This window comes from Ochotona princeps, chromosome 8, assembly GCF_030435755.1.
Source record: "Ochotona princeps isolate mOchPri1 chromosome 8, mOchPri1.hap1, whole genome shotgun sequence".
Classification (NCBI taxonomy): domain Eukaryota; kingdom Metazoa; phylum Chordata; class Mammalia; order Lagomorpha; family Ochotonidae; genus Ochotona; species Ochotona princeps.
The window spans coordinates 48,675,627-48,702,038 of NC_080839.1; the positions used below are offsets into that span (position 1 = coordinate 48,675,627).

The window sequence follows — 26,412 nt, forward strand, 5'->3', positions numbered from 1 at the left end:
TAAAAAAATGTATCTTTAAAAAATTTTAAAATACCAGAAGAAAACTTGGACAAAGTTTATGAAACATTGGAATAGTGGTAGATCTTTGTAAATAGGTCACAAATCCCAGAAATGAAAAGTCAAAATATTGAGGATAAAGTAATGCTATAGTTGTTAGTCTGTATGTTCTTTAATACCAAGTTTAAAAATTTAAATAGTATGGAGAACAAAAATAAAATGTGTGTCAATCTCTCATTTCAAAATAGTTTCTTATATGTTGTTCCAGAAAGTAGGTTTATGCTTATATTACTTTGCATATGTGTTCCTTTTTAAAATGCATGCAAATTCAGGGCCTGGTGTGATGGCCTAGTGGCTAAATCCTTACCTTGCATGTTCCAAGATGCCATATAGGTACTTCTTTGTGTTCCGGCTGCTCCACTTCCCTTCCAGCTCCCTGATTGTGGCCTAGGAAAGCAGTTGAGGGCAACCCAAAGTCTTGGGACACTGTACCTGTGTGGGAGATCCAGAAGAGGCTCCTGGCTCCTGGCTCCTGGCTCCTGGCTCCTGGCTCTGGATCGACTTGGTTCAGGCAATTGCAGCCACTTGTACATCTTTGTCTCCTCTCTCTGTCAATCTGGCTTTCCAATAAAATATAAAATCTTTTTAAAAAAAGATCATGCTATACAGCTATTTGAAACTTACTTTATTTAAGTCTTACATTTTGGACCTCTTTCAAAATTATTGCATGTAAGTTTTTTGTTGTTGTTATTCTGTGTGTCTGCACAACTCAGGTTGTTTTTAGTCTTTTTTTTTCTTTGTTTTTAGAGACTTTATTTTTATTGGAAAGGCAGATATACAGAGAGGGGAAGAGACAGAGGAAGATCTTCCATCCTATGGTTCACACCCCAAGTGACCGTAACGGCTGGAGCTGAGCCAATTCGAAGCCAGGAGACAGGAGCTTTTCCGGGTCTCCCACATGGGTGCAGGGTGTCAAAGCTTTTGGCCATCCTTTACTGCTTTCCCAGGCTACAAGCAGGTAGCTGGATGGAGAGCGTGGCTGCCGGGATTAGAACCGGTGCCCATATGGGATCCCAGTGTGTTCAAGGCGAGGACTTTAACCACTGTGCTATCGCTCTAGACCCTCGTCTTATATTTTTTTCAACTGATAATTTGACACTGGAAGATTCATTCCTTGATTGTTATACTTTTATTAAGTGTAGACTACTACTGTTTCCCTTAATGATTTTTGCTTTGAAATTTATTTTTTTTACTAGTAATGCTGCCTTTTCAGAATACACTTAGTGGATTTTTTTTTTTCTTTTAATGCTTTCTATAGCATTTGGTATTTGATGCTTTTTACATTATTCATGAGCAATTATTTCACATAAATTTTTATAATATCTGCTGATCATCATTTTTTTATAGCTAACATTGTTTTTCTGCAATTTATTAACTTTACTAGAGTTTATCCTAAAGAAATTCTGTTTAGACAGAATGTATAGACTTAAGTCTTTTCATGTCTGGAAATTATTTTAATTTGGCCTCATGTTTGAATGCTAGTTTAGCTGGATATATAATTCTAGATTCAAAATCATTTTATCTCAGAGAACTTTTAAGATGTTGCTTTACTCCGTTCTGACATCTGACGTTTGCCAGTGAGAAATCTGGTGCTTATGTGATTCTAGTTTCTGTTGAAGCAGTTGATCTAATTTCTTTCTGTCTTGACAATATTTTTGAATTTTAAAAAATTGCGAAGTTTTCATATGGTGTACCAACATGAATATTTTCAATTTCTTCTGTTCTGTATTCGCTAGGTTCTTTTGAGAACCTATATTTTTCTTCAGCTCTGAGCAGCCTCATTATTTTGTTTTCCTCCAGTTTTCTGTTTGCCGTTAACATAATTGGCGAATTACACAGACCAAATCAGTTAAAAATGTTTTTGGCTTTAAGTAACAGCCCTATTAACAGTGGTTGAAGCAAACAAATGATAATTTCTGTAAAGTGAATAGTTGCTGTTTGTGTATATTTGTATGGCAGAGAAATGAGCACCGTTTAAATTAAAGCGCTCCTCTTTATCACCCATCCTCCCCCCATCTTTTTTTGCCTTTTGTACATTCTTGGGTTTCTTTCTGGTTTTAAATTGCTATAGCAATCAGCAGACTGATTCTTCAGGCCAAATTCAAGGAGCTGCTGTGACATCTTCAGCAGGTGTTGAGATCACAAATGAGAAACAAGGCAAAAAGAAGAGTAAAACTACAATGAATATTGTACTGAAGCCAAATGCATTGGACCAAACTTGTATTCATCCGGAATCATATGACATAGCAATGAGGTAAGTCTGAGGCCCATGGGAGGAGGCTGCATGCCCAGAGTGAGTTTTCTCCTGCAAACGGCCTTTGTTTTGGCATAAGGGAACCAGAAAAGTATGACCATGTTTAACATGACAACATTTTTCAGAAGTTCCGCATTGCCGAGTTATGTGGCACATTATTTTGTTTCAGTGAGAAATGAAACCATTATTCCTGGAGCAATGTCAAGCTAATAAACCCTGCTTCTAATGGGGAAGTGTGTGTAATGGAAATTGCATGGCACTCTCTTCTGTTTGTTTTAGAAATTAACAAGACGCAATTGACTAGCACCTGGCATAATGCTTGTGCTTTTGGAAAGATAAAGCCTTTTTAGAAAGTAAACAGCCAACTCGGGTTTCCTGAGAAATATCAGCCTGATGAGTTATAATGGAGTCTAAAGAGTGGTGCAGTCGTAGGGAATTTTTATTTACACAAACTGATATGAGATTTTCAATCATAAGGGGAGCATAATGTGTGTGAAGCCTTAAAAGAGAAGAAAATGCTTTTTAATAGCATATTTATTTAGCTTTAAATTTTTTAATTAGTCCAAACAGAGTGACGTGTTACATAACCAAAAATTCTTACTGAGTTATACAATAGGTGATACTAAAATAGCATATATTTTAATTTTCAGCAAGTCTAATAGAGATCTTTTGTTTTAAAATCACTTGATTATTTTAGTAAATAACTCATTTGCTTTCTTCTAGAAGTCTTTAGAATTTTAAAAACTATAACACGTAGAAAAAAGGACAGAAGAGTAAAGCATACTAATCAACATCAAGACAGTGCTTCATTTTCACCCCAAGTAATTTTCTATTATAAGTAAATATGCAGGAAAGTTAGAAAATTTACAGTACATTCCTCTATACCCACACTTCATTTTTTATCATTAACATTTATCATTAACTGCACCTGTTTTTCCATCTGTTTGTTTTAGTCTATATGTGAAAATTTTAGAAATCAACCACTCTCAACTAAATACCTCAGCCCGCATGATTGACTACAGTTAAATAATTTTTTTTAGTTTTTTATATGTTTTTGAGTTAAAATTCAGATGCAATTGAATTTCATGAATACCAACATCTGTATGATACAGACCCCTATCCATATAAAGAATATTACTGATGTCGCAAAATGCTTCCTTGTTCTCCTTTGTTCTCACTCATAGAAGTAACTACTCATTGTGATTTTTTTTCTACCAAAGATTACTTTGCTTCTAGACTTCATGTAAAAAAAAAAAATCAGTGTTTTCTTTTGTCCAGAATGTCTTTCAATAAATGTTTATAGGTTTATCCGTATTATAGTTCCTTTTTGTTTTAAAAATGTATTTATTATTTATTTATTTATTGCAAAGTCAGATATACAGAGAGGAGAAGAGACAGAGAGGAAGATCTTCCTTCCGATGATTCACTCCCCAAGTGACTGCAACGGCCGGTGCTGTCTGATCCGAAGCCAGGAACCAGGAACTTTGTCCAGGTCTCCCACATGGGTGCAGGATCTCAAGGCTTTGGGCCATCCTTGACTGCTTTCCAGGCCACAAGCAGGGAGCTGGATGTGAAATGGATCTGCCGGGATTGGAACCTGTGGCCATACGGGATCGAGGCGAGGACTTTAGCTGCTAAGCCACCACACCGGACCCACTTGTTCCTTTTTTATTGATAAGAATATTTCATTGAATGATTATACCATAGTTCTGTTGATGGAATCTAAGAGATACTGGAAAACCCAGTTTTTCCTGTTCTGTACTCTCAGTACAATGTAGAAAATTTCTCTGATTCATAGTGTTCAAAATATATGGGAAGTTCTCTCTACCAAAACCCAGTCAATTCTTAGCATATTCTGCAACAGACCCCAGGTGGCTGTTCCCCAATTCAGTTTAGTTCTGACACTGTCTACTTGGCAGTAGCATCAGTCTCACAGTTTGAGGGCTTAATATCAAAAGTCAGACTCTGTGTCTTAAGAACCAGCCACAAGCATGATTGTGACGTGTACTTGTAAGAGACCTGCAACAATCAAGGTTCCTTGACCGTTTCCCTATATTCCATTAATTTATCAGCTCACAGAATTCAGGAAGCACATGTTATGCTTACTAGTTTTTTATAATGAGGTATAGAATCAGGAACTCAGAGCTTCCATACTCTGTCAAGGGTATGCCACCTTCCTAGCACTTTTGTGCTTTCAGCTTTCTGGAAACCTAACATGACCCTACCCCTTTGGGTTGTTTTAGAGGCTTCATTACATGAGCACAGCTGATTATTTCATTGACCGGTGAACAGCTCAGCCTCCAGCCTGCCAGCCCCTCTGCCTGCCTCAGAATTCGGAGGCTGGGGTTGAAAATTCCAATGCTTTGTCACGTGATTGGCTTTCCACCTGCAGGCTCTTGAAGCTATCTAGCAACGCTAGCCACTCATTATTTTGCAGTTTTAGATGTTTTTATTTTTTTTCCCCTAGAAAGGGAAGAGCAAATGCGTATTTCCCAATATCACATGGAACTTTGAGTATTTCCAGTTTTGGGGGGGGTGGTATTTTAAGTGGAACTGTTGCGAACATTCTTCTATAGTATTGTGTTGCTGTTTATTTTTGTTTTCATTTATCTTGGGGGAGGAATACCTGAGAGGAGTTGCTGAGTTATACGTGGTTGTGTAGTTTTCTGATCAACTTCAGTTATACCGTTTTGCATTTTATGCTCCCACCATGGTTATGGTTATGGTTACTTTATGAAACTTATCATTTAGTCTTTTGGATTTTTCCCATTCTGTTGTAGTATATGTAGTAGTATCTATGCAGCTGTAGTATGCATATTCCTGATATTCTTATTAATCAGTTAGCATCCTATTTTTGAAAATAGTCTCATCATGTCACTTGGTTATTTTCTAATTGGGTTGTTCAGTTTTTATATTAATCTTTTGCAGTTTTTTTAAAATAGTTTTCATACATTAGAAAGCTCCTTGTCAAATATGTTTCACAAATCTTTTTTCCAAGTTTTCATTTTTGTAGTGGTGTTTTGTTGAACAGAAATTATTAATTTTGTTGATGTCTGATTTATCAGTTTTTGAATATTATAGTTACTGCATTTCATTTTCTAAGAACCTAAAACCGGACCTTTCTCAAGTTATAAATGCACCCACCATTCCTTTATTATATGATTTGAAGTAGGGAGTCAGGGTTCATTGTCTTTTCATTATGATTATTCTGTCATCCTATCACCATATTTGGAAAAACAAATGAAGCAAGCATTTGGCACAGTGGTTAATACCCCACCTGGGATGCCTGTATCCGATGTTAGAATGCATTGCTTTGAGTCATGCTTCTACTCCCAATTCATCTTCCTTCTAATGTGTACCCTGGGAGGTGACCAGTAGTAGCTCAAATACCTGAGTCCCTGGCCACGTATATGGAAGATCCAGATTGAGTTCTGGATTCCTAGCTTCAGACTGGCCAACCCTAACTGCTGTAGGCACTTGGAAAGTGAACTAGCATGTGGAAAATTTAAATTAGAGGGAAAAGCTTGTCTTTACCTGTGCTTTGAAACCCTTGTTAAAAATCCGATGACAGGATGGTTGTGGGTCTGTTTGTGGCTATTCTATCTTTTGATCTGATTTTCAATCCTTATATCAACTACATTGTATTGCGATTTTCTCATATGAAGTTTTGAGGTTAGATTGTGTCACTGCTTCATTTTTTTTTTTCTTTTTAAGAACTGAGTTGACTATTTTAAATGTTTAGTGTTTGACTCAGCTCGTCATTACCGTTTTTTTTAGAAGCATGGGATGTTGGCACCACAGGCAGCTTTACCCACTATGTCACAACAGTAACTCCAATATTCTTTATGAGTTGTATTTATGATGATTCTATTTCATCACCAATCATAATGTGCATGACACTGTGGCAAGAGTTGAAGAATATAAAAATGGAAGTGGTTTATTCCCTCAAGGAGCCCACCAAAATAGGAAGGATGCAACTTACACTCACAGATACCAAAATAGAGGACAATAATTGCCAAGTGCTGTCTGTGAAGCACGATGGTTGTTCAAGGAGAAAGGGTTTCATTTCCAGATAGAGGAATCCTGTAAGATTTTATATAGGAGGTTACATTTGGTCTAGGGCTTTAAGAATTTCAGTCCATAGAGGAAAAGAAATGTGTTAAAGTAGGAGATAGGAAAATATAGTTCAGGTGTGTTGGAGAAGTAATTAATGGTCCAGTAGATATAAACACTTACTATGGACTGTGTTGATAGCAGGTGTATGAGGAGCATCATCTTGTTTAAGCTCACAGCACCTGTGAGGTTGGTGCTGTTACCATCCCCACTTCCATAGAAGCACAAGGCCTTGGATTGGCTGAGTGAAGTGTTTAAGACAACTTGGATAGTTGAACCAAGATGTGAGCTGGTATGTGTTATTTCAAAGCCTGAACTGTTGAGGAAGTTACAATTGAAAAGCTAGCTTAGAGCCAGTTTTGAATGTGACCAAACTTGTCTTTCAACTTAAGGGCAGTGTACCTTTAAAACAAGTGTATGTTGTTCAAAGTGGAAAACAAAATTGTGTGCTTCTTAAAGGAGAAACCTAAAATCCTGGGACATGCTGGTTTTGACTGCTACTCTGTATCTTTGCATGGCTGGAATTAGATTCTGCCTTTCCTCTCAAGAAAACACGAGTTCCTCCAATAAATATAAATATATTCAAGAGTGAGGAAAGAGAGAGATCTTAAGCCAAACTCCAAGAATTCCATCCTGGTCCCCCACATAGATGGCCCAAGTACTTGAGTGGACAGATGTATTAGCAGGAAGTTGGATTGAAAGTAAAGCAGCCAGGACTGGAACCCACACTCCAATGTGAGATGCTACAGTTGCAAGCTGTGGCTTAACTTGCTTTGCCACATCACCAGCTCCCTGAACACATCTGTGAGTCAGGATGGTTGAAATATCAATGATAATAAGGCAAGAAGATAATAAGGTAATCTAAATAAAGATAACATGGGATTAGGAAACCTTCTATAGTTGCTGGTAGATTTTCCTTCATAATGATTTAAAACTGTTTTAATCTGATTTCATCTTACTTGTTTTAAAATCTCAGCTTGCCTAGTAACTTCCTATTCATTAAAAATATTTAAAACCGCCTTACCCCCGCTCCCTTTCCTCAGATTGTCCCCATATCTGTACTCATTTTGTCTCATCGTTCCCTAAGATAGATGGCCCTCCATTTCCTCCCTCTGTTTCCCTCCTCACCTTCACTTCTCCTAGCTTGCCATGAGAATTCTTGACCTTAGCCACTGTCTTGATCTTTGTACCTTACCTCTAAATGTAAGAGAGAAAGTGGCAGATAAATGAATGAGGTCTTTGAGCTTTCTTTAATTTTGTGACTGTCTCTGTATCTTTCATATCTTCTGTTCCTGTCATTTTAGTTCTCAGGCCTGTTATTGCTGTGATGTTCTCATTCTCTGCTCCCTAAAAGCCTAAAGCAGCAGCCACCTTTTATCTAACTTTCCCTTGTGACGTCTAACCCAGTGCTCCTTTTCAGCAGCAGACTTCTCAGAGAACCCATCAGCCTCCAATTTTTACTCTGCCTTCTGCCAGTTCCTTACAAATTGGCTTTCATTCTTAGCCTTCTTCTGGTGTAACTGTCTTAACTAATGACCTCTTAATTGTCAAAACCAATGGCTGCTTACCATCCTTAAACCAGTTACTGATGGAGCCACGTTTGACGCCATCCATTTGCTGACTTCTCATACCTTCATGTTCTGTCTTCTGTTAGCCCACCAGAGGAAGCTATGCAAGTGTTTAGCCTTGAGCACTTTTTCCTCTGACTCTGTATGCACCTTTGGATGAATGCATCTGCTCTCCCGATTATCTTCATCCTCCACAGAATTCTAATCCTAAATCCCCTATTCCATTCAAGGCGCTTCTCCTAGGCTCTGGATATATACCTGTGTCAATGAGATTCCTCATGAACATGTTAGCAATTCAAATGCAGTATATCTAAAACTGGCATGTGTTTTAGCGATTTTATAATTCTGACCTCTCTTCTCATCAGTTCACTAATTCCACATTAAAAACAGGATAAATAAACAAGAAGGTTTGACCTCCCTTTATTGTACCTTAATAAATAGATAATAACACTACTGTCTTTAACTGACAGAATCATTCATTCATTGAACAAATGTCTTTTAAGTGCCTGCCGTAATCCAGGTACTACTTTTTACAGTTTTGGAATATATCAAGATCTGTGCTTTTAAAGAGACAGACATTGTATAATCAGGGAAAAAAAAGATTTACAAAAATCTGATAGAGGTGTTGAGTGCTATCAGATTCGGGCAATGGCAAATGGGCTCAGAATTGCCAGAGTAATGAGTAAGAGCTTGAATATTTAAATATGGTAGTCAGCATAGGCCTCATTGACAAGGTAACATTTAAGGAAAGTTAACTAAAGAGAATCTAAGAAGGAATCTGAAAAGCAGATCCAAGGAAGAGGGACCAAACACTGAAGGCCTTAATGTGGGCTTAGGCCTGAAATTTTTCAAGAAGAGTAACAAAGAGTTAGAGTGGAGAAAGCAAGGAAGTGAGACAGATCAGGTCAAAAGGGCATTAGAATGTCGTGAAAGGGATTTAGAGTCATTTCTGAGTGAAATCAGGAGCCCTCACTGGAATTTGAGCTAGAATGCCATGATCTGATGTACACGTCAAGAGGATCTCATTGTCTGCTATGATAAGAAAAAACCATAAAGGGAGTGGTAGAAATCTCAGTGCAAGATGCTGATGACTGAGACCTAGATGATGGGTGTTGTAGTGTTCAGAGTCTAGTATATTCTCAAAGTAGAGCCAATAGATTGTGCTGACAGACTAGATGGAAGAGAGTAACTGTGGCTGTGAATAGCAAAAATAATATGAATACTGAAGACACTCTGGAATATAAAGTGGAAACTCATCATGTAGGAGGAGGAGTGGGAAAGGGAGAAATTAAAGCTCTAAGCAGTGATCACTCCCTTGATTTCTTCTGATCTCTTAGCGGTAGGAATTCTGATAAGCTCATGACTCCTGTACTCATGTTCAGCTCTTCCTGACTTCACACTCCTGTGTCCAGCTGCCTAACCTGACACGCCTCGGACTGAACCTTAAGTCTTTCTCCAAACTCTTACTCCAACCACAGAATCCTCACCTCAAATGATTTCATTTCATTCTTTCAGTTTTTCCATACAAATACTTTGAAGCTATCCTTCCTTATGAGATAGCTTCATGTAGAAATCATCTCCCATAAGCAAACTGAATTTTTCAAAGGGCATTTAAAGACATTGACCTTTATAATGGTTTCTGTACATTGCACCTTCCCTATTTTGGTAGGCTCTTTGAGGCTATAAATCTCCATTTATTTGTTTAAATTTTTTTAGATTTATTTATTTTTACTGGAAAGGCGGATATACAGCGAAGAGGAGAGACAGAGGGGAAGATCTTCCATCCACTGATTCACTCCCCAAGTGGCCACAACAGCCGGTGCTGAGCCGATCCAAAGCCAGGAACCGGGAGCCTCTTCCAGGTCTCCCATGTGGGTGCAGGAACCCAAGACTTTGGGTCATCCTCAACTGCTTTCCCAGGCCACAAGCAGGGAGCTGGATGGGAAGCAGGGCTGCCAGGATTAGAACCGGCACCCTTATGGGATCTCAGCGCATGAAAGGCAAGGACTTCAGCCACTAGGCTACTGTGCCAGGCCTTATTTGTTTATTCTTTAGGCTGTGCTTCATTGCTCTGTAGTTTCTAAGTTATAAATAATCACCAGCAACATTCATAAATATTGAAATCATGAAAATATAAAAAAAGTAAAGCAACGTTGAACTGATCTTTGAGTCTGAATCTTAAATTAAGACCTACCTTGCATTAAAGCAAGGAAAGTAACAATACATTGAGAAAAAATTTAATGAAGTAACTATTTTTAATATAGCCTTCCGTACTCCTCTTTACCCTACTTATTCATAATAGATTTGGATGGTCAAAAAAAGATGTGACACAGAATGTGATGAAGAAAGTTCTGAACCTCTCTGTTTGTACTCTTCTCTGCCAAAGTAGATTATGCATCTAAAAGTTTGACATCCGACTCATTAAGAGTAGTGGAAGGCAAATTTGACATGAATACATTGCTGTAGGCTGCATATGCTAGTAGCCAGGGACCAGAAGATACTAGGCCATTACAGTGCTACTAGCACCTGACAGTGACTAAAATGACATCATCTGAAAAAACAAATGATAAAGAAGAAAACATCATTGAGAAAAGGGAACTGCTCAGGAATAGCTAACTGTAATATAACCAAGAAAGATATCTAGCTTTCCTTCAGTGCAAACATTTTTCCTGAAACCTTAAGTTGGCTGAGGTGAATACAGTTGTATAGGCAAAACTGTTGTTAGTACATGTAGGTCAAGCATTCCTGACATTGTCTTATTCCCATGTTGAATAGGTGCTTCCTTTGGAATCCCAGTGGACTGAAAGGATTTTAGGACCTCTCCAAATTGAGTTCTCATTTGGCTTTGCTAATGTTTGTCTCCATTGACTTTACAAACTAGAGTGGCAGAAAGACAGACTGTGAAAGAGAATTGCTTCTCATTTTCAATCCTCTAGAAGTTGTCACAGGATCTCTACATGTGGATGATTCATTTCATTGTATAGATACTGTAAGCCATGAGTGAAAATACTGCCGTGGTAAAGTAAGGCCCAAAAAGAGCCTATTTAGGGATTACCCACCCCCATGGGTCCAGTTTTTGTTCTAGCATTTTGGTTGATGGGGTTAAGGGGAAGAGCCAACGCAAGTATCAAAGATCGGATTTTCCCCTCTTACTTGAGTAAGGTGCCAGGAGGTAGTGCTTTGTGCTTCAGATTATGCTGATTTGTACATGTCACAGTGAGACTTGGCACTCTCCCAAGGAGTCTGATGCATTAAGAATTTGATTCACTCCAGATAGTTAAGCTTGAAAGTTGTTGTGCTCTTCATTTAACTTGAAAAATGCCAGGACATTTAATGTCAAGACTGTCACTCCGCACTCATTTCAGTAAGACCTTACCTAACATTTGTTATTTCCAGTTTGGCCGTTAGGGGGAAATTTTGAAATGCTAGTTTGCAGTAATGGTAACAGCCTGTGTAGCAGCAGTATGTGCAGTGCCGTTCTGATGGACAAGGTAAATGTATATCAAGGCCTGGTTTGTACTGAACTGTAAGATTAGCACTGTGGTATTTCCTTTATTGCTATTGAGGTGAGTATTTCTGACCCTTACAATCATGGCTGAAAAGTGTATGTTCGGAGAGTAGACAACCATGAATTTAAAATGCAGGCCTGGGACAGAAATAACAACATGATGAAAAATCTGATCGGAGAGAGGAGCTTCTGTGCAGAAGTCAGTGTTTGCACTTAAATTACTGAAGACTTATGTCAGATTTTTAATAACAAATGTAGATTTAACTCAACGAAGGCAGAAGATTCTCTGGTGAAGTTAATGACTCCTACCAGGTGCCTCTGGGCTGAAAGTGGTTGGGGGTGCAATGAGCCTCTTCAGGGATCCTGCTGTTTCCCTGCCATTGGAGGCAGAACCAAGTTAAGCCTGGTAGACGGGAACACCCAGGACCAAAGACCCAGATTGAGTTGGTACATCTGAGTCTGTGTTTCTCCCTTCTTGTTCAACAAATTAGCATCTGTGAACTCCTCTTTCCAGACGGTGTCCAGCCATTCAGTCTCCTTCTGTCCAGCTTAGCTTGCTGCCCAGCAATGAAAGAAGTCTTCTAGCAAATAAACAACTATAACACAGGAAGCTTAAATCATTTTGATTTAAATCAACAAAAGTAGACCTGAGACAATCACAGATTTGATATTCGTAGTTTTAACTGTGAGCAACCAAACGGCCCTGACTTAGGATTTGAAATTTTTTGAGCAGTAATTTCCTTGGCCTACAAATGATGTTGAATGCACCTCTTCACATCTAAAATCCATCGCAGTTTTGTTCCGTATTGGCGTGCCAGCTAACTCCTCCTGCAATGATAAAAACATGTTTCTTTGTGGGAAACTTGCCTGAAGAGAAATCCAGCTGCAAATACTGTAAAATAAATGGTGATTAGTCAAACAGACCTAAGAGATTATTTGCAAATTTGGAAGATCTCAGACTTTCCTGAACTTGCCTCACAAGAGTTGGGCAGCATTTAGAAACAAACGTTAAGGCAGAATCGTTTCTGGCATTTGATAAGTGATGACTTAGGAGGTGTACCAGTTAGTTATCCTGCATTAACTTCTAATCCTACATTAACTTCTAATGGAGCTGTGGTGAAACTATATTGAATTGCCTGTTCTAAAGAGATACAGTATTGTAAAATAGAGAGGACTGACTTAAAATATGAAGGTACCAAATGGAAGATTACTGAAAGTGATTTTTGTTTTTTGTTTGTTTGTTCTGTAATATTAGTAGTTAAAACCTAAACATCTTGTTATAGCTCTCAGGAATATTCTCACAAAAGAGAATGATTGAAAGAATTTGCCCACTTGGGAATTAGATGAGGCTATGGGTTCTTAGAAACTGATTGGCATATCTGACATCTTAAACCCTATTCCAACAAAGCCCACACAAAGTTTCTGGCAAACCCAGTTGAGGAAACTGGAAGTTTAAGAAGCTGAGGCTGTGCATAACTTTACCCTGGCTCAGCCTACCAGCAGCGTCCTGTCAGACTGCCTGACCTCAAAGCATGGGAATGTTATTTAACCTCCCCTGCACCTCGGTTTTCTTGTCTGTTAAGGGGAGGGGGTGGTGTAAAAACAGTGCCTATCTCATTACATGAGTTAATAAATAGGCTCTTGGAAAAGTTTATGGAAAGTACCCATTATGAAAAACCTGTACATGGGTTTTAAAAGTTTTTGCACCAAAATAAATTTGCCATTTAATTTCATTTTCCATGAATTTTTTAAGTTCCCTGGTATACATATTTGTGTTACAAAATGAAATATAAAGATAAATTTATTTTGCTGTAAAACAAAACGAAAAACCCTTGAAAGGAAATGCACAGGTTTCTCTTAACATGTATTTTCTGAAGGTCCCTCTTCCACAAAAAATACTTAGCACTAGAGACAGTTGACTGGTCACCATCACTGTGGCCGCCTCCACAATGACTCCTGTCAGCTTTGCTGTGATTCAGACAGGGCTGTCCAGCTGAGCCATCCAAGAACAGCAAGGGCAGGTCACAGTGGTCCATCCCCAAGGAAGGGATATGCAGGGTTTAGTGTTGTGGTCTGGTTATAATTTGGGGCATTTAGCATCACTGGTTAGCTCTGATCCTGGCCCTGGACACTGGAGAAAACACTAGTTTCTCTCCTGCATATCTGGAGCAGCTTCTAAGTAACCTACGTAGGAGGAGTGAGAAGGAATTGCTTCAGGTCTCCAAAGGCTGCCTTTCTCCTTTTCTTTTTCAAGTTTAGGTCACTAAGTCTGGAGTCTGAAACTCGCAAGGGTATTGATTTAGTTTCCAATTACCTGTCACCTCCTTCCTGCCCCAGTTTCTCGGTGGATTTTAGTCTCAGCCTGTCTTCTGTTCCTCTTGTCATCATCAACAAATCACGATACTTCCATTGCGTACACTTTAAATGCCACAACAAAACCTCTGCCCATCCGGAGGCTGCCAAGGATGATCCATAGTGGCAGATATTAAATGTTTTCAGATTTCAATAAACCAAAATTGCTTGTGGGGTCAGCATTCATGTGAAAAGGCTACTTCCCCAGGAAAGATTGCTCTACCTGCCTGCATGGGTTTTACTTCTAGTAGCCAAGAGCCATCCAGTTTCAGCCCCTCTGTCGCTAATCTGTATGGTTCTAAATACTACTTTTCTATTTGCGCTGCTCTTTCAAATATTCACAGGCACTAATCCACGTTATGGCTTTACAGGCAGTAAATTAAATTATATTAATTCTAAACACAGAGTTTTTGAGCTGTAGAGAATCTGCAGCCTTTGAAACCACTAACTTAATTTTGTCCAACTCTTACTCAGTAACTCAAAAAGAGCCAACATTTTTTTTCTTTTGAATTTAGTTTAAAAAATAATAATAAATTGCTCCCAGCAGTGGTCCTGGGTGCCACATTTTATCTGAGATCTAAATCTTCTGTCTGCATTGAAAATCCCCTGCAGTTGGTGGTTAGGGGCGCTAATGAAGAGGTGATGTGTTGTAACCGTTCACCTTAGCTGCAGCGTTGTGGGCTCAGTTGTGAGTTTGGACAGATTGGTCCGTCTCTGAGGCGTTTTCTCTATCTGCAGAACTATACTCACAATATTTTTGTTGAGAGAATTCAGCAAAATCATCTTTATTGAGTACTTTCAAAGCATTTATGCTTCTGCACATGAGATCCTGCCTCTGTAAGAGCAGATACAAGTGCAGGACCATGTGTTTCAGTTCTAGACACCAGCTCTGTCCAGTCTCAGAGCCTTCCTCCGTACCAGCTCAGCAGCCGCTGACTACTAACACACAGTGTGCTTTCCTAAATGATTCTCAGCTGGATTCAGCATGTTGTCACATTACTTTGAAGAGCTTTGGTTTTAGTAAATCTTTATTGTTTGAGGATGAGGTGGAAGGGTTTTAAGATTCTGGGCCTGGCGTGATAGCCTCGTAGCTAAATCCTCACCTTGCATCCTTCAGGATCCTGCGTGGGCACCAATTCATGTCTCAGCTGCTCCACTTCCCATCCACTGCTTGTGTCCTGGGAAAGCAGTAGAGGACAGCCCAAAGCCTTGGAACCCTGCACCCGTGTGGAAGATGCAGAAGCAGCTGCTGGCTCCCAGCTTCAGATCAGCTCAGCGTAGGTTGTTGGGCCAGTTGGAGAGTGAACCAACAGATGCAAGATCTTTCCAACTTAAAAAAGAGAGAGAGAGATTCCCTGGGAAAGGAGGTGATCAAATGATTACACTGCCAAATACTGGGTTGTTGATTTTTACCTCCCAGATCTCTTTTAATGAAAATGGTCTCCAAAGTGAGAAACAACTCATTTTCTAATGTCACTTGCAAAATGTATTTGTAAGACTGTTCCTAAAACAGGAGCCTGGAAATCTTTGCACTTCAATACCTGGTGCCTTCCTATTTTTATATTCCCATTTGGGTGCGTATGTATATATACATTGGTTCCTTAAATTATAGTTTGTCATAGGCTAATTAACTGTATGTATTGTATATATGATGGTTCTGAAATAGGAAAAGCTGCATAAATTTTTATGTGAGAATGTTTTTGACTGGTACTTTCTTCTATACAAAATAAATTCCCTATAACAAGTTGGTAAAGATTATAATTTTAAAATGGAGTATCTTTCCAAGATTATGTTCTGCTGCATACTGTAATGCAACATGCAATGAGTATCCAGGTTCTGTGCATGTATTGCAGATTTTTGAAAAAAAATTAGAAAGTTTTCCAGAAGTTAGAAATAGTTAACTGATGCTTATAAACCAAGTCCTTTGCAAGAAAAAAACCTGCATTCCTTAATCAGTGGGTGCTTATCCTTTTTAGTTCTTTTTGGCTATTTCTGCTACTCTCATAAATGTAGAAGATGTTCCAGTGATATTCCAGATGGTAGCCAGCAATAACATTGCGCCGTGTTCCCTGTCCCCCAGCCCAGATAGTTGCTTCCCAAATCAGCTTTTAAGAACTTCCAGAGTAATCCCTTCCCTTTTTGAAAGGATTACATTTTTAACTATTTATTTGCATTGTGTTGGTTTTCAAAAATCAGTTCATTCTAAATTCTTGTAGAGGATTATTTTACTTTTTCTGTGACTTTATGCTAAGAAACCAGCTTTATGTTTTCACCAGATATCTGCTAGCTTCTGTAGTTAGGATTGAGCTAGGGTTCAGTGTCTTGGTTTAACAAGGGGCCTAGACATTTATAAAGATTCTGGGATGCTGAGGGGAGTGCAGTGCCCTTGACTATCACTGTGGGATATCTGCAAGCCCAGCAGATGGGGTGGAGCTGGCACTCTCGAACATGGACTTAGTAGGTCTCGCCTTGTACCCACCTGGATGAAGGCAGCTCCCCTGCAGACAGTGTAGAAGGAGTAGCAGGCTTTGACCTTCATCACGTTTCAATTTACTAGTCTTTAATCTTTAGAGCAATAAATTAGAAAATAGCATATAGTGTCTGCATTTTTTATAGTAACAGATTATTCTTGAACTTTCCGTTTGTGTTCCACCACTTCATCTACAGTCACACTTTTAAAGGCTGGGTTTTCTCTGAGTGCAGGAGCCCTCTTTTTAAATCCGTAAGTGTTTGCTTGTATCACAGATTACTCCTTGCTGCATCTTGACGTATTCATTTCCAAAAATGACTGTGTATTTGCATTTACTTTTCCCCCCTTTCTTATCGAGGTGATTACTTTAAAACTAGTGGATGAAAATAAGATAGTATGAAAGTCTCTTAAAATGTTCCAAGTAGAGGACTTAGAAGTGCTTTGCCTTCAGAGCACAGTTCTTAGTGGAGTTATAAATCATCTGTGTTTTGCCCACAAAGCACATGCTAATATTAAGTTGTTTTTAAAGTGATTGTGTTGCATCACCATGGCTCTCCTGTGTTCTGTAGGATATCATGTTGCTTTAATGTAATGAACCAGGTCCTCAGCTCCTAAATCTCCGTGCTGGAAATGATTACAGAAAACTGACTGGCTATGTCTGAAGTCTTATGAATCTTGAGAATTTCTTCTTCTTTAAAAGGAGAAAAAAAAATCTTACAAAGACTTTTCTTATTCTTTGAGGGGGAAAGTCCTGTGTTTCTAACATGTTCTGTTGAAAATATCAGTGATTTTAGGTTATATACCATTCTGTTTGAAAAATAAGCATTATCTCTACCGCAAGGTCTGTGTTTTAACTTGGTGCAGATGTGTGCTAAAAGAACATGATGTGCTTATTTGTTGCATTTATGCTACTTTCTTACTTTAAGTAAGATGGATGAAATTACATATTAAATAAAAACAGCAGCTCAAACAGCAGTCCTTAGCAAACTGAAAAAAAACCTTCCAGAGACAGTGGAGAAAATGAGAATATGACTGTAATAGCTCATTGACTTTTGAGAGAATTGTCTATTTAAAAGCATGTGTGTAATAGTTTATCTGTGGCATTTCCTCAGTGTTAACTGTCTGTTGTTTAAAAGCAATCTGCCATTTAATTATGTTGGTAAAAAAAAATATTACCCCAAATACTGTGTTTTCTATCATAACCAAATGTAGCCCATTATCTTTTACCCTCCTTTAGTTCTACACAGACACAAACTTGTGGCATTAAACCCCAGTTAGTGAAAATAGCTGCATGGCCTCCTGCAGGTTATTTAACCTTCTTGAACCTCAGTTTTCCTTCTCTGTATAATATGATGCCTCCCTTTTCAGATTATTGTCATTGGTTCAGTGAGAATATCCACACAGCATCTGTAGTGTCCTGCTGGCACACACTAAAGCATTCCATTCCAAGCTTCCCACATGTGTTTTCATTAGGGACTTCGGAGCTACAAAGTACATTGCACTGAATACAGCTAAACTCAGTCCTAAAGTGAGGCTTTTGAGTGTGCCAAATGAGCTTTACTTGGGATACTTAGCCAGCATATATTTGTTGTGTGGCTACTGAACATATAATATTGCTTGCTGTCATAAGCAGTTCAGGGGATTTGAAACCCAGGAAGGGAGAGCCCTGTCCAAGTGCTTATAGTCCCTTTCACCTTTTGTTTGCTACTTCTCTTTTTCTGTGACTTTGTAGTTAATTTTAAGAAAGTCCCCACCCCCACAAAAAGCACTTGACTTTCTTCTGTGGACAGTTTTAGAGTTGATCAATATGAAACAGTACTAAGAGTACAACTTGGTGCTTTTGTTAATTGATTTTAGTTTCTAATGCCCTCAGGCTTGTATGTGTGAGAATGAAAATGATATATGAAATACATACCGAGGTTAAACAGGCCAATATATTTTTCTTACATCTGGAATCATCCTGTTCTAAGACTCCAAGTAGCAAGCCGTACTGATTCTTTTGTCATTGAGCCAGAAATTGTATAGGGTTTGCATATGTTTCTTCCATTTGGTTGCTTTTATTAATTATCAAATGCTATTGGAAGTTATAGATTTACAGGCATGAATACAGTTTTTGGCATTTAAACAGATGCTTGTAAGCCAGAATCTTGAGGATCTGAAAGAGGTTCTGCTAAGTAGCCAGTTGCAGACCAGTAAAGCCAAGAGGAAAAATACCAGGGAAGCCTGCTCAGCAGGGTGGGAATTATTTAGAAAGTTGTGTGAGGAAGTTGGCTCTGGGCAGAGGTTGTCATGTGTCGTCTGTTCTGTCAGTCAGAGCTCCAACAGCTGTTCCCTGTCACCAGGGCCCTTGTGTGCTACTGCCCATCCATCAGCACTAAGAGCGGCTGCCACTCCCTTGACTAGGGAAGCCTCAAACACTCAGACTCACAGTGGGTCTTTTACTGGCCAGCAGTCTGGAAGCTCATTCCTAAAGAGGGATGCTCCATGGTCTTTTGTAAGTTGGATTAGTTGGATGCTGGAGAGATCTGGTTTTGACCCAAAGTAGGTTGTAGAAATGTAAAAGGGTGGCACATTTGGACTTGATAAGGTGCTCTAGTTAAATCAAAGTTACAGGAGCTTTCAGCACCAAAACCAGATTAGCAATGCCATAGTGTCACCTAGGAGGCCTTTTCTAGTTGAATATAATGGTGGAAAAAGACATCGCATCACAAGCATTCCTTTTGTGATGATGCAGCAACCTGCCAAATGGGATACGTCCCACTTCTGATTATAGAAAAACCTTCAGCCATTTCCTCTTTGCCTTGTATTCAAGGGGCATCCTTAGAGGAAGAGGATTTGAAGGAATTAGTATCACTATCTGTCTGATTACTGTGTTGACATTTTTAAAGTGCCATTAATCATAGGAAATGGAACTTAATGATGTAGAAAAACACCCCGCCAGGGGATGTCAAGAAAGTAAGCTACATTCCCAATATTCACATGAAATAGAAGGGAAATGCATCTTAACCCTTTATTTGTTTTTATTCCTTATTCCTAAACTCCAAAGTTCAATACTTGAGAGCAGCTGAGCGAACCAAGAAAATAGTAAACAGCAAAAGGACATTTTTAAAGACCAGTGTTTTATTTCGTAAATATTGCAGCTTTATAATATGTAGGGTATATGAAGATAATATTCATCTTTAGATTATAATTGAAATCTTGCTGGGTTCACTTAGAAAGAAAATTACCCTTTTTTAAAAATATATCTTCTCCCATATTTTCTCTGTTGGCAAGATTCTCAGTGTACTTGATGTAAGTTAGTCAGTAGAGTGACTGTTGAAGAAACTTCAGTTATTGCAATGATAGTGTGCTACACAGGCAATGCTCCTCAGTAAGGTGATTAGAAACTTATATTATGGGGCCAGCGTGGTAGCCTAGTGGCTAGGGTCCTTGCCTTGTGCATGCCGGAATCCCATATGGGCGCTGGTTCTGATCCCAGTGGCCCTACCTCCCATGTAGCTCCTTGCTTCTGGCCTGGGGTTGAGGGGCAGTTGAGGATGGCCCTGGACCTTGGGACCCTGCACCCCTATGGGAAACCTGGAGGAGGCTCCTGGCTTCAGATCGGCTCAGCTCCAGCTGTGGCAGTTGCTTGAGGACTGGATTAGCAGATGGAGGGTCTTCCTCTGTCTCTCCTCCCTCTGTATATCTGGCTTTCCAATAAAAATAAATAATAAAAAAAGAAAGTAATATTGTTAATGTGTTGGACATTTTTTTTTCTGCTGCAGGTTTTTATCATCCTTTGGCGGTACACTGTGTGAGATTGGAAAGCCTGAAATGCAACAAAAAATAAATTCATTCCTTGAAAAGGAAGGAATCGAGAAAACCGCACAAAGATTGCAAACAACAGTCCCTACCTTGCAAGTCATTGTAGATGGTCTCAGTCAGCCTGAAAGCTTTGACTTTCGAACAGGTAAGCAGTTGAAAACCAACACCTGGCATTTCCATAGCTCACATTATCTCCTCTGGTCCCCACAAAAATCCTATACAGATTTTATCCTCCCATTCTATACTGAGAAAATTGAAGCTTAGTGGCCTACCTTAGAGGTCATTATTATTAATATCCAGAAACAAAGCTAGAAGCTTGGTCACAGAACTCTTTGTCCACTGTTTATTCCCTGGAATAAATGTTCCTTGCACATTCTGCTGTGTGCGTAGAGGCACACACTTTTCGTCCTTTATAAGCTGTTTCATCTCCTAGGAGCCAGAAACCCAAGGGAAGGCATTCCATTCGCAGGTTGAAAGTGAATCTTCTCCCTGTATTCCAGCCTTCGAAGTTTGTGGATTCTGTGTCAATGAAGACATTCAACAAATTAGATAATATCTCTTTGGTGATTAAAAGTGTTCTAATTAAAAGTGTTCTCAGTTTTCAGCACAGGTAGTAGATGAGGGAAGTATAACAGCCATAGTTGTTGAGAGCAATGACCCGGTGAAAAAAAGAATTAAGGTATCAAATGACCTACTTCCCAAGGAAGTTTGAATAGGAACCCCCGAGACTTCAATGAATCTGCATACTTGTCTCATAACCAGTTCTGGATGAGACCGTATTTAGGTTTGGCTCTTTTCTTTTCTAGTTGGTCTTTGTGGTGGTGGTTAGACATGCTTCTTTGGGAAAGCTAAGGGAATTTAAAAGCACCCCCAGCAAGTATCTTGTACCATTCTCTCAACTCTTCAGTATGTTTTAAATTAAACAAAGAAAAATATCAAGACAACACCCCAGTAGATCAACGCCAAACGTGTGGGAGCAGAAACTTTCATGCTCCCCACCCTTAGCAGCCTGTGCAATAAGCACCTCCACCTCCATCTGGAGGCCGGCTGCCTTTTATGTGAACTCCATGGGCCTTGTCCAGCTCTGGCTTGTACACTACATAGAGCTAACACTAAGTGTTTGAATAGTGTGGTGTTTGGTGGTGATATGCCTATACCACCTGCATCCAGGGACTCACAAATGTGAGAGGGACTCACAAATGTGAGTGTGCCTCAGAAGGTCTTGGAAAATGAAATTAAAAAGTAAACTCACATTGCTGCAAGAGCAAATTTTTGAAATCTGTATATAGTTCTCATAACAGGTATTTTTTCTTGAATTTTTTGAAATACTCGTGTACAATAGTTTCAGGCATCTTATAATAGATATTCTTCCTTACCTTTGTTTTTTGTCATGGTGTTGATTGTTGCATTATTCTATTTTTGCTGTAAACTAAGAACAAAAATCAATACTTAAGTTACAGGTCCAATTAAACAAGCTAAATAGTGTAACAGTTCTTTTCTGGGTTGCCTTTAGTTGGACAGAAACACAGGTTTATCCATGCTCTGGTTGAACTTTCCAGAGCTATTACAGTATTTTGATTTTTAATGAAAGATGTGCTAATTTGGAAAGCATAACATTAGAGAGTATGAGACAGACAGAACTTTTTCCTCTGGTTCACTCCTCAAATGCCTCTAACAGCCATGTTTGAGCCAAGTCAAAACCAGAAACTCAATCCTGATCAACCATATGGGTGATGGGGACTCAAGCGCTTGGGCCACCTTCCACTGCCTTCCTAGGCACATAAGCAGGAAGCTGGATCAGAAGTGGAGCAGACAGGACTTTAGCTCCTTTATGGGATGTTGGTGTTGTAAGCAACTTAATTTGCTGTGCCATAACACTGACTGTGGCTACTAGAGTATTTTTCAGTATGACATACGAAATTCCAAATAGATCCCACCAAAAATTATTTATTTTTCAAGGCACAATGACAGAGAGGGAGAGACAGATCTTCCATCTACTAGTTCTTTCCCGAAAGTCTGCAATACGCAGGATTAGAGCCTAGGGCAAAGTCAGGAACCAGAAACTCCATCCTGGTCTCTCAGGTAAGTGGTCTGTACCAAGAATTTGGACTATATTCCACTGCATTTCTAGGCACATTAACAGGAAGCTGAATTGGAAGCAGAACAGCCAGGACTTGAATGGCCCCTGATATGGAAAACCAGCACAGAAAGTAGCAATTTAGCTTCCTGTACCACAGTGCCAGCCCTCATATACATCTCTTTAGGCAAACTTAAGAACTAACTTTTGCCCTTCTGTAAGTCAAAATTTTTCAAGATAATTTAAGAATTTGTTTTATTGCTAATCTCAACCCCGAAAGGGAAGCAGCCAAGAGCCAGCCTATTGAGAGGGTGGATAGTATTTTGGGCATTTCCACCATGTAGTAGTATTTCGGTTAAATATTTTGTCTCCGTTTTCTCAAAAATATTTCCTTTGCTAATGTCTCTGCCTTTTTTTCCTCACCTTCATCCTGTATTCCATTCTCCCCATTATGTAAGCAATTCCATTTTTATTAACACTGTGGGTGCTAGTTAGTTTCCACAATTGGGTTCCACAGAAGCAGCCTGGTCACCGTGTGGATTGCTGCCTTGGTTATGAAAGTGTTAAAGTTTGCATGGTATGAGGAGGATTTTATGATTTCTCAGTGGCCCAGACTGTCTTCAGGAACATGTTAAGTAGTTCCTGACTCTGATTTTCCATGCAAACTTAAACTAAGCAGCTGATCAGGAACCCTTGGGAAATCTGCAGCAGCTGGGTCTCTGTAAGAAAATAGAAGGAAAAAAAAAAAGAGTTTCCAAGCATAAAAACCAAGACTTTCTGGGCCCTCAGAGTCCATCTTGCCTCTGGCCCTGGGCAGCGACTTAGTTTCACTTTGCTTTGACACAGCCCTCACCAAGTATAGTATTACATTACAGTAGGTTACTTGCTTTTTTGAATTCACTTCTTCAGCATCATGTGAAATTCTGCAAAACTAGTTCCAGTTTTAGCCTTTTTTTTTTTTAATGACGAAAATGAGATTCAGAATTTAAGCACGTTTTTTGGTTTGTTTTACAGGAAAAAAAAGGGCTTAATTTTTAAGAAACCCTGCTTTCAGTATGGTTGGACTGGGGGAGGGGAAGGAAGAGGTGACCAGTTGTTAATACAAATGTAAAGGATAGCTTTAACAAGTAATCAGGATAAAGCCAACAGCTGTGGAGGAAAAGGAAATGGACTGGGTGGAGGGGAAAATGAGGTCTGAGTAAAAGGAGATCCAAGCAGAGAATGTGCTCTTTGTTATTAGAGTCAACACTCAGTAATCCTAGGAAAGGGGCCAAGAAGAGCATGGAGTCCACAGAGAATTCACCAGCCCCGTTGGCACTGTCAGTTCTAACCATCTTCCTCATAAAACCTGTGTTGTTGTTTTCACAAAAGCCGTAACGATTCCTTGGTGTACTTTATGCCCACCTTTTGGAGGTTAGTGTTAATGAATGGAGAAATGTACACTTCAGTAAGCAAGAAAAGAGGGCGGGAAGGAACCTGAGAGAAGAGAGGCAAGTGTCTTCATCGCTGAATCTCTAGCACCAGCAGAGTGTCTGGCTGGGAGATAAGAACAGGAGTTCATCAATGTTTGATGAATTGAAAGAGGAGAACGATTAAGCACTAGCTGGGCTCAATTCCTGAACCATAGATAATCAAGAAACCATAGATAATCAAGAAATTTCTATTGGATATATGTATTTGAAATTGATTAAACGATTTTTTTTTGATCCCTGAGTTCCAAATGTTATTGGAAGAAGTCAGAGTAAGAACATTTAAATTTCACCCACATTTCACCAAAAGTTGATTCACTTTTTATGGCCTTGAAACAGTGTCAGCATCCAAAAGACTCCCTCCCAGTTATCTGCTCCAAAGTCATACATTCTTGATTTGTGTGATTTAGCCTGTGTGTATTGAGATCGATGTCTTCTCATCACCTAAAATGGGACTCGTCTCCTTAGTCTCCATGTATTGGCCTAATATTCACATGTAACTGGAGTAGAATTGGGGGAGAAGGAAGTGTTTAAATAAATTTCCCAGAATTGTTTCTACACTGGGAAAGCTGTTTTTCCCGCATCATGCCTTTTTATAAGCAGGCCTGTGTCTTCAAATCCTATTCTGTCTCTTTTCAACACTTAATTTTGGTCTGAGCGTATAACCAAGATATTGTAAATACTTCTCACTAAGCTGTGTTGTGTCTAGGACATACAGTGTCTTGTTAATTACACTAACTTGTTTCCCTTTCCATGCAGATTTTGATAAACCTGACTTCAAGAGAAGCATAGTTTGCCTGGAAGATCTGCAGGTTGGGACAGTTCTTACGGGCAAAGTCGAGAATGCCACTCTGTTTGGAATTTTTGTGGATATAGGAGTAGGAAAAACAGGGCTGATTCCGATTCGAAATGTAACAGAAGAAAAACTTTCCAAAACGAAGAAGAGAAGGAGTCTTGGTTTGGGCCCCGGAGAAAGAGTGGAAGTCCAAGTGCTCGACATTGACATCCCCCGATCCAGGATCACTCTGGACCTCATCCGGGTGTTGTGAGTGCCCTGCTGGCGACCAAACACTGACTTGACTTCTTTATTTGTACAGATTGACAAAGGTAGTTACGTGTGTAAGAATTCTAAATAGTAGATGAGAAAGAATTCACTTAATATTAGGAGCCTTTTCCACACGCTTGTTTTTCCTTTTGTGTAAACAGAAAACTAATAGCTTCATTTCCTTTCCCCTCAAAGAAAGCAACTAGTAGAAATCCTTATATGGTTTCATGAGGTACTGGTTTTCTGACTGAAATTTTATTTTTTATAAATTTATCTTCAAATCTTTTTGAATTCTGTATAGCAGATTGCTTGAGTTCTATTTACCAGCATCTCCTCCCATGGTGTTCTTGATTAGAACTGTACAATGTTTGTTGACATAGGAGGGCTGGCATTGTGTAATTTTCCCATTTTATATATTTTCTATCAGGCCATTTGATTCAATTCATGATTTTGCAATAATCTTGATTTTTTTTCCCTTACTAAGCAACAAATTATGCCAGTAAAATCAAGTCTGATGTGTTTGCAACCATCAAGTGAGTGGCTGAAGACATACTATACCTTAGAATGATACTTGTACTGATTCTAACAATAAAGCTTTGTGGCTAATGATCTGTTTTTGCATTGTATTCAGTGAATGACCTAGAAGTCAGTCTTGATTAAGAAGATGTGAGTCATACAGCTGCACCTTTGGGGAAGAAGAAAGTTCTGAAATTTTGAAGAATGGCTTTCTTTGACTTAGCATTTCTTAACCATCGTGATTAAACATCATACAGGGGTAAAGATGGCTTTCTTATAAATTAACTACAGATGAGATGTGAAAGGATAAGAAGAAAACAGTTGATGCAGGAGTGATTCTTACTCTAGTTTTGTTCCATGGAAATTATATTAGCCTGGCCAATTGAGGTTAAAGCGATTTAAATAGAGCCCACATAGGACATATCCTGTCCATTCTGACTATTTCTGATGTTTAATGGAATACCTGATTTTCTCCTTATGTAAATGAGTGGAAGATGATTACTGAAGAAGGTGACCAATTCTGTTAGTTTACCTGAGACGGTCCTAATAAGCACCTGTTGTTCTGGCATAATTTTTAAAAGTGCCTCTGTTTCTTCTCAGAGGTACTCTACTTTGGATACTAAATCAAGACTCACCTAATACTTGTGGTGACTTAAAAGTAACAACTGTGACTGATTCATTATAGTTCTGCTTGGTTGTCTGCTCTCCCAAAATATGCAACTTAAAAAAAAAAGATTTATTTATCTGAACGGCAAAATTACACAGAGAGGAGAAGCGGAGAGAGAGAAAGAAATGTCCCATTCCTTGGTTCACTTCCCACGTGGCCACAGTGGCCTATCTGAAGCCATGAACCTAGAACCCCATCTAGCTCTCCCACATGAATAGCAAGGACCCAAGCACTTGGGCCATTTCCTTCTACCTTCTGAAGCATATTAGCAGGGAGGTGGATGGGAAGTGAGTCAAACAACACTCAAACTCACAGATGGCAGCTGAACTTGCAGTGCCATGACTCTGGCCTGCATCCCATGTGAGCGCCAGTTCAAGTCCTGATTGGTCATTTCTGATCTAATACTCTGCTAATCTGCCTGGAAAAACCTACAAAAGATGGTCCAAATGACTGGGTCCCAGTCACCCACATGGAAGACCCAAATGGAGTTCTCTCCTGGTTTCAGCCTGGCC

The 26,412-nt window shown here is 39.2% G+C and overlaps 1 protein-coding gene across 4 annotated transcripts in view; it reads left to right on the forward strand.

The window, feature by feature from the left end:
* The window catches only part of SRBD1 (S1 RNA binding domain 1), a 192,071-nt gene extending 166,745 nt beyond the window's left edge, over positions 1-25,326 (forward strand). For 2 of the 4 annotated variants that reach the window (XM_004582781.3, XM_058667993.1), the window contains exons 19-21: positions 2,129-2,311; positions 20,087-20,271; positions 24,432-25,326. In XM_004582781.3, coding sequence (XP_004582838.2) covers positions 2,129-2,311; positions 20,087-20,271; positions 24,432-24,721 — 658 coding nt within the window. In that variant the 3' untranslated portion in view covers positions 24,722-25,326. Of the gene's footprint in view, positions 1-2,128; positions 2,312-20,086; positions 20,272-23,443; positions 23,617-24,431 lie in introns of all 4 variants that reach the window. The other 2 variants (XM_058667995.1, XM_058667994.1) reach the window with 2 other exon arrangements.
* The last annotated feature ends 1,086 nt before the right edge of the window (positions 25,327-26,412 follow it).